The 12,281-nt window shown below is 25.8% G+C and overlaps 1 protein-coding gene across 1 annotated transcript; it reads left to right on the top strand.

Moving 5' to 3' along the window:
* Positions 1–9,854: 9,854 nt before the first annotated feature.
* Positions 9,855–10,172, top strand: LOC112729442 (uncharacterized). The gene has a single exon (XM_025779636.3). The coding sequence runs from the start codon at positions 9,855–9,857 to the stop codon at positions 10,170–10,172; it is 318 nt and encodes a 105-aa protein (XP_025635421.1).
* The last annotated feature ends 2,109 nt before the right edge of the window (positions 10,173–12,281 follow it).

The raw sequence follows: 12,281 nt of genomic DNA, 5'->3' as shown, positions 1-12,281 counted from the left end.
TTTTTAAATTCAGACCGATCAAATAAAATATAATAAATGAAGAGTTCAGATTTACGAATTCACAAGGTGTGCAGCACTCCATACTTAGCAAGGAGCGTTTAAGGATGAGCCATTTATTTTTTAATAATTTAAAAAAAATATTATGAAAAATTAAAGAAAAAATATAATTAATAAATTTAATTTTAAAATATTATCATGTATCCTGAGTACGTAGTGTCAGTTTTCTGCTTTAAAGTGATTCAGTTTTTAAGTTCTGGGTAAACCCATTTTTTAATAAAAAAGAAACAGGGATAAAAGAGAAAAAAAAAAGAATGAGATACTAAACATGTATATTCCTATTATATATTGGTATAGATAGCTCTTGTAATTTTTTTAACCATTATATTTGTATATAAGTAATATCCTAATTTTATTTTTAATTTTTTAGAAATATATATCATTACCAAAGCTCTAAAATATGAGAACATAAAGAATTTAAAAAAATTAAATTAAAGTGTTGTTAAAAAATTTAATGTTATATTGATTCATTACTTTAATATATAAATTTTATTTTTGATTATAAAATTATTATCATAAACTTTAATATAAGAGTACTTTTTCTCATTAGTCTTACATGATATTATTTTTTATTCTTTTTTAATATAAATATAAATACGTAAATATTATATATTACGTTATATATTATATTGTAAGATAAAAATAAATATATTAAAAAAATATTATTATTTTTTTGACCATTTATTTTTTTTTAAATTATTTCCAAGGATGAATGATGTCTGAAAAAGTTGATACCAAATTTTTAATGTTAACTTTATAACTTTATATATGATTGACGTGTTGTTTGATTAAAAAATACACTGTAATGTATGTATAATTTTATGATATATATTTTGGATACTAAACTATGTATAATAATATTAATTTGATTAATTTTGTGTATGTTATTTTGATTTCTGTTACCTGTGGCAGTTCTAGTGTCATGTCCTTCCATTCCTGTATTTTTTAAAAGTTATCGTGTTACCTGTAATAAATTGTTGATAGGTGGTAGCTCTGGCCATTTGTCTAATTGTAGTCAATCTGACAACCCCTATGTTTGTAGTTAATTGGGTACCTCCACCAGTATTTGGAATTTGAGTTGTATCAGTTGGTATGGCAATTTGTTTTCCTTGTCGAATCATCTCCCGATAACTTGCACGTCTTCTAGCTAGGAATTGTTGTCTTTGTTCTTCGGTCATATTCTGTCTTCTTCGCCTAGCATAATCTGTCCAAGTGGGTCGACGTTGACGTGACTGTTGATTTCGTGAAGTTTCATGTCTATTTGTCAGAAAGATAACAATACTATGTAGAGAAAAAAAATTTTTGCGACACCAAGATTGAAAGGGAAGAGTAATTTAAAGTGCAACAGTGAGTTAGTTTTTAAAGTGAGTACGTAGTAGTAGCAGTTTTTTTTTTCAATTTTAAAATATGTCGTGGGTTGATGGTGAAGCAGTTTGATACAGTGGTGGGGTAAATAGTAAGAAAAAATTGGATACCAAATTTTCTTATTCTAATTATACATTGGTATAGTCTATTATATATTGTATTGGTATAAATATATTGATCACTTAAAGATAAAAATAAAATTAATAATTATTTATGTATCCTGAGTACGTGGTGTCAGTTTTTTTATTAGGAGTGGTTCAGTTAGGAGTGGTTCAGTTTTTTAGTTCTGTTATAGGTAGACCTATTTTTTAATAAAAAAGAACAGGGACAAAAAAGGAAAAAAAAATTGGATACCAAACCTGTGTATTCCCATTATACATTGGTATAGTCTATTATATATTGTATTGGTATAAACTTGATTAATGAGTACACTTTTAGATGTAATTTTTTTAAAAAATAAATATTGGACAAAAAAATATGTAAACCATATGGTGTAAATTTAATTAATAAAATAAATATATTTTATATACTATCAGTTATTGTACTATAATGATATATTGATCACTTAAAGATAAAAATAAAATTAATAATTATTTATGTATCCTGAGTACGTGGTGTCAGTTTTTTTATTAGGAGTCAGTTTTTTAGTTCTGTTATAGGTAGACCCATTTTTTAATAAAAAAGAACAGGGACAAAAAAGGAAAAAAAATGGATACCAAACCTGTGTATCCCCATTATTATATTATATATATATATATATAGGTATAGACCAAACCTGTGTATCCCCATTATATATAGGTATAGATATTATAATTTAATCTAGAGATAAAATAAAAATCCAAAAAAATTGGATATTAGAATGTGCAGAGTCACACTAAAATTTAAAGTTAATATAGTGAATGTAAACAAAATATGAGTTTAAAATTTTTTAAATGACAAGTTAGAACAATGGACTAATAACTCTCTGGTCACGTAGTAAAAATAATTAAAAAAAAGAATTTGACAACATCAAACTTTCAAAATTTAAGCATATATCGAATCTTAACACTTTTAAGTCATGTCAAATAATTAAAAGAATTATACCGATAATTAATATCAACACACCAAAAATTATATTTAAACAAAATTACTATCAAGAATAAAATTATTTTTAAACTAATTATTAGCTAACTAGGAATGCGTAAAATTATTCTTAGAAAAGAAAACAAAAAGCACATTTTATTCCGTATTAAAAAAATGGGACACTCTACTATACAGATTAAAGTTTTATAGAGAGAATATAAATTCTTTTTATAGTTATTTTTTATTATTTTATTATTGTTCAAAATGTAGGTCCTAATTTTTTCAATCTCTCTTTCATCCCATAAAAAAAAATCTATAAACTTACATCTTTACCATATAATTCACCTAAAAAAATTCATATATATTTCTATATCTTGATGTTTTGTTGTTGTTCCACAACCCCCTGCATTGTCCTGAATAACCACCAAAACTGACCCTCGCAAGCATGGTGCACCCCCCCCCCCCCCCAAAATTTTCTCTCTTTCTCCTCCTTGGTTTATATAATATAATATTAACTTCCAAGTTACAAGTTCCAACCATCTTAGCTTTCTCTCTTCTGTGAAATTGTGACGAAGACAATGGCTTTGAATCTGTAACCTTCTCAAATTCACACGATTTTAATTTATTCTGGTACTTCTAGCATTTAATCAAAGATTCTTGTTTCAATTTTAATAGCATGATACATTTTCATTAATTATAAAGATTCTTGTTTCAATTCTTAACTTTATGCATTTAAAACTAAAATATTTATTGACATACTATAATCCAATCTAGAGATAAAATAAAAAATCAAAAAAATTGGATATTAGAATGTGTAGAATCATACTAAAATTTAAAGTTAATATGATGAACCTAAACAAAATGAGTTTAAAATTTTTTTAATTGACAAGTTAGAAGAGGGACTAATAACTCTCTAGTCAACTGGTCAAATAGTAAAGATAATTAAAGAAGAGAATTTGACAACATCAAACATTTCAAATTCAAGCATATATTCAATCTTAACACTTTTAAGTTATGTTAAATAATTAGAACAATTGGACCGATAATTAATGTCAAGATACACACTAAAAAATATATATTTAAACAAAATTACTCTCAAGAATAAAATTATTTTTAAACTAATTAATTATTAGCGAGTTAGGAATGCCTAAAATTATTCATAAAAAAGAAAAATAAAAAGAACATTTTATTCCATAAAATTATGTATTAAAAAAGAGTTTAATTTTGATAGACAAATAGAGTCATAGTGTAAAATATTTTATCCTGTCTTGTATATATATTAATTTATTGGCCAATAATAAATTTTTAAGTGGAGTTTTAATCTACAATAAATCAGTCTTTGATGTATCAGACTATTAGAAAATATTGGAAAAAAACAAAAAACTAGACTTGCATCAAAATTAATTCATATATATATATATATATATATATATATATATATATATATATATATATATATATATATATATTTCCATGTGTTGTTGCTCTGTTCCACAACCCCTTGTATTGTCCTGACCGTCAAAACTGACCCTCACAAACATCGTGCCCCCTATTTTCTCTCTTTCTCGTATTTCATCCTTATATCTTCATTTATATAATCTATACCAATATATAAAGGCAATACCAGAGTTTGATGTCCAATTTTAGTAGACATCATTTGTCCTCAAATAATTTATTTTACAAACTAAAATTATGGACAAAATAGTAAAAATACATTTTTGTTTTTAATTAAAAATCATTAACCCACAAAAAAGTCAAATAACCACCCACTAAAATAAAAACAGTTTTGTTACTTCTATTAACTTCCCACTAAAATGAAAACAGTTCTGTTACTTCTATAAATATAACAACACATCTTCCATTGCCTCCATCCACTGCAGTTTGGATTTTACTTTTCTATATTTTTCTTGCTGTTTGGTTCTTCTCCTTCCTTCAACACTCTCGCCTCCATCCTCTTCCATTGCATTCATCCACTGCAGTTACAAATTTTATTCAGTTACAAATTTTATTCAGTTACTACTTTTACGCATAACATTCACTTATATCTCTTCTTCTCTTTAGTTTACTTATCTAATCTATATTTTCAGTCATTTCTCTGCTTTTTTAATTTATTCCCAACTTTTGACGTATGAAAACAGTACTGTATCTCCTTTTTTTTTTATCAATTTATTAGATTGATATATAACATTTAAACGTGGCAAGATAAGAACTATGTTATATATTTTTTATTGTTTTAATCTTTATGCTTATTTTCTTCTCTTTATTTTTCTATTTCATGAGCCATGTAAGTTTTAATTTATTATTTTTCATATATATTATACGTCTAACAACAATATATAGAGTCAATACAGAGAATTGACTATGACTTTGGTGTCTAATTTTTTGAACTATATTAATCCTACAATAAACTATTTTGGAAACTAAATTATAAGGACAAAATAGACATAAAATTTGTTTTGAAAAATCCAATAACTTCTTACTAAAATGACAGTTTTAAAAAATGTAAGACAATCTGCAAATTGCTAATAAATAAAAAGAAAATGAACTGGTATGAATATCAATATCTTCACATTCTTCATCATCTTCATGCTTTGTTTATTTCTATGTTAGTTTTAGTTTATATCGTTTGTTCTATCAATATCTTCATGCTTTGTTTAATTCTATGTTAGTTTTAGTTTATATAGTTTGTTCTGTCAATGTCTTCGCATTCTTTATCATGTTCATATTTTGTTTAATTTTATATTAATTTTAATTTATATCCTTTTGTTTTGAGTACGTTATCCTTTCAATAGTTTAGTTTTTATTTTTTTGTATTTTTATTGCTGTTCTGTTATTCTCCTTTCTTCAACACTCTCGCCTTCGTCTTCTTCCATTGCCTTCATCAACTGCAGTTGTTAATTTCATTCAGTTTTACAGCGGTTACTACTCTCACATATAACATCCACTTATATCTTTTCTTCTCTTTAGTTTACTTATCTAATCTATATTTTCAATCATTCCTCTGCCTTTTTAATTTATTCTCAACTTTTGACGTATGAAAATACTACTATGTCTTTTTTTTATCAATTTAATGTAGAAAGAAATATTTTTTTTGTCTTATCAATTTGATGCAGAAAGAAAACAGTTTCTTTTTATTTGATATGTGTTTTATATTTTTTATATGTCCTTACCTATCACTAATTGAATGAAAGAGTTCCATAAATATTTTGTTAACTTATTTTTTTTAAATTACTTTGTAATAATATTTTTTTAAATTTTTTAAAATATTAATTATGTAGAGTATTATGTTCAAAATTCGAATACATAAATATTTACTTTGAAAATAAATTAATTATTAATTTTGTCTACCACAATATTATTTATTTTGTATATTGACTAAGTTATATGATTGGCATATATATATATATAGGACGCAAGAAAATTCGCACCCATCAAAGATTCGTTAAAAACATTAATATGTTAATTTCCTAAACTATCTAAGCTATTAATTATGTAGAGTACTGGATTTGATATTTAATTATATAGAGTACCATGGTTGACATTAATTAATTTCCTAAATTGTATTGCAAAAAAATTAGTTAATTTTATATTATTTGTTTGTCACATAATTAACATATAACAAATAAAAAAAAAGTCTACACCTATCAGTAGAATGAAAAATTCTCACACATATTTTGTTTACTTCTTTTTTTTTATTTGTAATCTATTTTACATTGGATAATATTATTTTTATTAATTATTAGTTCGACATATAACACATCAAATGTAGCAATATAAAAACTTTGTTAATTGATTTTTTAAATGATCTGGTGACCTAAGATAAGAATTTTGTTAATTGATTTTGTTAATCTCTTTTTTATTTTTAATCTATTTTATATTAGATAATATTATTTTTTATTAATTATTAGATTTATATATAACATTTAAATGTGGCAAAATAAAAACTATGTTATACATTTTTTATTGTTTCAACCTTTATAATTATTTTCTTCTCATTATGTTTCTAACTCATGAGCCATGTAAGTTTTAATTTATTATATATATATATATTTTAAACTATTTTATTTTAATTGATTTTTTAATTAATTTATTTTATTGTATTTTTCTTTTATTTTAAAAATTTTAGGGGTCTAATGATCTTCCATTTAAACAATTCCAATTATACAATCAAAAAGTAGTTCAAGAGAATAGGTTTGAATTTTGGTAATTTATTAAGTCTAATTTTTATACAAAAGGTTAAAAATATTCTGAATTTAAAAAATTATTTAATAATAAAATTGAGTTTGTTCAAAATCGTAGAGAGAGAAAAAAAAGTTAAAATTTTTTAACTAATTACAAAAATTCACCACCATGAAAGCCATTAAATTTGAGTATATTAAGTGAGGATTAATAAGAAGCAAACCAGAATGATAAATCTAAAAGTTTTCAAAACTATTTTATGAACAAACAAAATAATAAAAAGATTCGCATTAGATTATGAAAGTTAATCTCATCCTTATAATACAATGGCATTATTTCAAAACATGTAAAATAAAATAATAAAGTGCACTTAAATTAATGTGCACAATAAAATAAATGTAAAACTTAGATAGTAGCAGTCAAATATGAATAGCAATGGTTGCCTTTTGTCCCAATGTACTATATTAAATTGTGACTTAAATTTATAATAATTAGTTTAAAAACTTACAATTATGTATTTTTTTTATTATTTTAGTTAAAAGTAATATATGTTGATATTGTTTTTTAGGATTATTGACATCAAATTTTGATAATTTGAAAAAAAAAATAAATGCTTTATATCTTACTTCTTTTAACAAAACTTCAACAACTCATAAAAGTTATCAGAACAGATAGTTATAAATCAAAGTGATAGACAAGATTGAAAGTTGCGATAATAATACTTGGTGATAATTAATTACGGTCGGGTGAAGAGAAGGTGGAAGGTAGGGGTGGCAAACGGGCCTAAACCCGCCGGGCCGGCCCGCGTAACCCGCCAAAAAAGGCGGGCCGGGCTGGAAAATTGGGACCGCCAAATAGCAAAAGCCCGCTTAAACCGCTGGTTTTGGCGGGCTTTGGCGGGGCGGGGCGGGCTTCCCCGCCGGGCTTAGTCTTTTTTTAGCAAGGGGTATTTTTATAATTTTTTTACCAAAACCCAACTTCCCCAACCCAACTTACAAGAGAATGAAGATGAAAATTGGGTGTTTTAGATTATGTTTGTTTTGTTTTAGAGACAATATTGTTAATTATGTTTTGGATTATGTTTATTTTGCTTTGGAAACAATATTTATAATTACAAAGACTTTAATGTTTGTGAATACAAAAATTATAATTTGTTTATACTTTTAGAAATTATAATAGTTAAAAGTAAAAAATAAAAGAGATTTTTTTATATCTTTATATATATTATTTAATAGTTAAAAGTAAAAAAAAAAAAAAAGAGGATATTTGGCGGGCTTAGCCCGCCAGCCCGCCAGCCCGCCGTTAGGCGGGGCGGGCTAGGATTCTGGGACCGTCTCACTAGGCGGGGCGGGGCGGGCCAGCCCGCCAAATGGCGGGCTTCTGGCGGGGCGGGGCGGGGCGGGCTTCCCCGCTTGCCACCCCTAGTGGAAGGAGAAGAAAAAAATGAGAAAGGAGAACAAGGTAATATAATAATGGCGATGAGACCATGACAAGTATGTGTATAAAGAATAATAATAAGAAAAAAAAGTATTTGATATAATAAAGGGATATAATAAAATATAAATTAATAATTTTGAAAAAATAACAAAATTAAAGATAATTTAAAAAAATTAAATATAAAATTAAAAAGAAAATTAAAATATTTTTTATCAATTAGAATTATGCATGAAGATAAATAATAGTGTTTTAAATACAAATTTTTATTTCGACTTCAAATTAAATACTATTAAAAATAAATTACTAAACTTAATAACGTTTATAAATAGTTAATTTGTAAACAATGTTTTTAAATTTTTATTTTGATTTTGTTACCTATAATAACAACATACTAAATTTATTTAATATCTTATTTAATTTAAATTTATAAATTTTATACGTTCTAAAAGTTAATTTGATAATTTGGATAAAAATTTTAAATGCTTTATGTCTTACTTCTTTTAGCAAAACTTCAACAACTCATAAAAATTAATATAATAGATGATTATAAATCAAAGTGATAGACAAGATTAAAAATTACGATAATAATACTTGGTAATAATTAATTACGGTCGGGTGAAGAGAAGGTGGAAGAAGAAGGAAAAAATGAGAAAGGAAAACAAGGAAATATAATAACGGCGATCAGATAATGATAAGTATGTGTTTAGAGAAAGATAGTAAGAGAAAGAATAATGTTTAATATAGTAAGGGATATAATAAAAATATAAATTAAAAATTTTAAAAATAATGAGATTAAAAAAATTTAAAAATTAAATATAAAATTTAAAAAAATAAAATATTTTTTAACAATTGGAATTATGCACAAAGATAAAGAGTCTTTTGAATATAAATTTGTATGTCGGTCTCAAATTAAATACTATTAAAAATAAATAATTAAACTACTTAATAACGTTTATAAATATTAAATTTGTAAATAATATTTTTAAATTTATATTTTGATTTTGTTACACATAATTTTTAATTGAATAATATTGAAGTGTTTAAATAATTATTTTTATGGTCAATAAATTGACAGTTTTTCAAAACTCGAAAAGTTATTGATAAGAAAATGTATGATGAATTATGAATGATTTTTTCTAAATACATAATTTTTATACTCTCCTATTTTTTTATTAATTATTCTTACAGTTTGATATTTAAAACAAAAAAAAATAAGTACTCACATTTCTTCTATCTTTCACTATTTATAAAAAAATGAAGGCTTCTTTATATTCAGATTCATATTTTACCTACCACTTAAAATATATGAAGACAAATATGAATATTCATGACATTTAAGTAAAAATTATTTTTTGTAAATAACTAATATATATTTTGGTTTATGTATACTCTTTTTGAATTAGGATAATGTTATTATCATTTTTTAAACTATATTTTTTCTGATAATATATATACCTCTCTATTGCGAGCTTTTATAATTTAATATTTTAAAAAAATTTTATAGTAATTTTAATTTTAATAAAATATGATATAAATAAGGTCACGTCAATATTAAAATAAAAAATACTTATCTAATAAATTTAAAGAGGAAATAATATATTAACAAAAAAATAAAATTAATTTTTTAAAAATAATAGAAAAGCAGCTGAACAGCCACTATCGACTGTTGAGCCGCTAGTATTAATAACTTCCAAGTTACAAGTTCCAAGCATCGATCTTAGCTTGCTCTCTTTTGTGAAAAAGTGACCAAGACAATGGCTTTGAAGTCCAGAAAGGGAAATGCCACAGCTGAAGAAGCTTCATGGTACTGTGCACTTCTCCTTGTTTCTTCCACTCTCCTCATCATGCTAACCATCTTCACTGATGAACACAATAGCAGCACCATTATTACTCTCCGACGACCCTGCGAGGAGATCTATGTGGTCGGAGAAGGGGAGACGCTTCACACCATAAGTGACAAGTGCGGTGACCCTTACATCGTTCACAACAACCCTCATATCCATGACCCTGATGATGTCTTTCCTGGCCTTGTCATCAAGATTACACCTTCTTCTTCTTCTTCTTCTCCATAATATTTGTAGTCTTATTAGTTGTGTTCTTTTGTTATTAGAATAGGAAATTTGTAATAATCGTCATATATGCATTTGAACATTAAACTGTTTTATATGCTACTATATATAATGTGAAACTCTTTTAGTATTGATGAGGTGAGTATAAAATGCAACATATTATTATTTCATTTATATAGTGTTGCATACAAGTTATGAATAATTTGTGGAAGCAGCAGCCAGAGCATACATATGGTTATGGCTAAAGAAAGTTTAATCTATGTAGTAGTTTCATCAAATAATATAAGAATGTATAAAAGATAAAGATTTGATTGTGGAACACTAGAACTTGTCGATTAGAGTGAGGTAGAAGATGTTTTGTTTCATAGCTAGAACTATAAGATGGGTAACCTAATGTTATAACAAAAATGCTATTTATATATTCAAATTACTTACTAAAATCAATTATATATTATGTATTTTTATATCAATACATACATATGTAGTTTAATTTATTTTAAATATATATTTTATATTAATAATTAATTTTAATGATTGATTTTAATGTATATCTAGTATGGTTGAATATACAACGATTGACAAACATTGTAGCAAATAGTATATGCAGTTGATGATTCAAAGATTTTAGGACAAACTTTCAAAGCTTTGATTGTCAAGGAAGATTTGAATTGGATCTGAGGTTGAACGCTCATCGTAACTCCATCACAAGGCTGATGAATCTACAGGCACTGAAAAGTGAGATGATCTGGAAGACTAGAGGAAATTCAAAACTCCAACTCGATAATTGGAGGTCATGCAAGAACCTGGGTGGCCATGGGAAGAAGATAAAATTATGGAATTAATGCCCCCTTACTTCCATCATTAGGGGTGAAAAAATGCTTATCAATCTTTCGCAAATATTTTTAATTATTGTAGGGCGTTCTTGTTTAAACCGATCTTTCTCTTTGCTTCAATTAATTACCATTGTTAGTTTACTTAAACTTGCATCCTTGTAAATTTTTTATTAATCTTTTTTCCCCTGCTTTTGCAACTGCTTACCTTTATATTTTTATCTATTAAGAAATTATTTTGCATGATTCAACAACTCAAGTCTCATAGACAGAAACAGACAACAGGCTATAAATAAAAGTCTATTGTATACTATCTAAATCTTTAAGAGCATTACAATCTAGATTCTTTTTTTTTTCCTTTTTCTTTTTCTTTTAAGAATGCTTCTTGAGCAGTACCATTGACTATAAAAGGAATTAATTAAGGAAGTATTATATTCAATAAGGAGGAGTGCTAGGGGCAGCAACTTTTGTGTTTTGTAACCATCAATTGGCCATCAATAATATTTTTAATGGTGTGAGATTACATCCGATGGTGAGAGATCACTCACTTTTCTTTTGATGGTTAAGTGCTGGTCACAAAATACAAAAGTTGCTGGCCCCTAGACTTTCTCTTCAAGACGAGATCCCTATTTCACTTTTTACATTTAGGCTATGCATATAACAATATTTCTTACATTCCGAGTAGAATATAGGCAGTATGAAATTATTTATGCTATTAAAAGAAGAGTGCTAAGGGGCCAGCAGAATTTGTGATGTGTAGCCATCAATTAGCCATCATCAATAATATTAATGGTGTGAGATGACATCTAATAGTGTAGAATTACTCATTTTTCTTTTGATTGTTAAGTGCTGGCCAGATTTCAATAAAAGTGTTGCCCCCTAAACTTTCTCATAAGGAAATTCAATTTTGTCAATTATGTGAATTCATTCTAATCATTGCCAATTATGAAAAGTTTAAGCAGACTTATATTGTTTGCTAACTATAATATTTTGCAGAAATTTAACCAAAGAATTTCAGATATTTCTAATGTAAATATTAAAAAAGTTTGATCTATTTAATTTGTGGTTGGTTAATCACTAACCATAGCTTTATAAAACTTTATGCCTCTAATTTCCACCTTGTACTACTGTTTGAAAGTTTGTATGCAAAGAGATGCAGTTCTATTCTTGTAAAACTTTTTGGTTTGTGTATCTGGATGGCTATTTGAATACTGTACTTGTAATTGAACCACTTTTTGTCACCTTTTTTCTGAAGCTAAGGTAAACAAACTATATATATATA

Source organism: Arachis hypogaea, chromosome 12 (genome assembly GCF_003086295.3).
Source record: "Arachis hypogaea cultivar Tifrunner chromosome 12, arahy.Tifrunner.gnm2.J5K5, whole genome shotgun sequence".
Classification (NCBI taxonomy): domain Eukaryota; kingdom Viridiplantae; phylum Streptophyta; class Magnoliopsida; order Fabales; family Fabaceae; genus Arachis; species Arachis hypogaea.
This window is presented reverse-complemented; position numbering and strand designations above follow the sequence as displayed.

Coding starts and splice junctions, on each gene's coding strand:
- LOC112729442 (XM_025779636.3), top strand. CDS start 9,855: ATGGCTTTGAAGTCCAGAAAGGGAAATGCCACAGCTGAAGAAGCTTCA.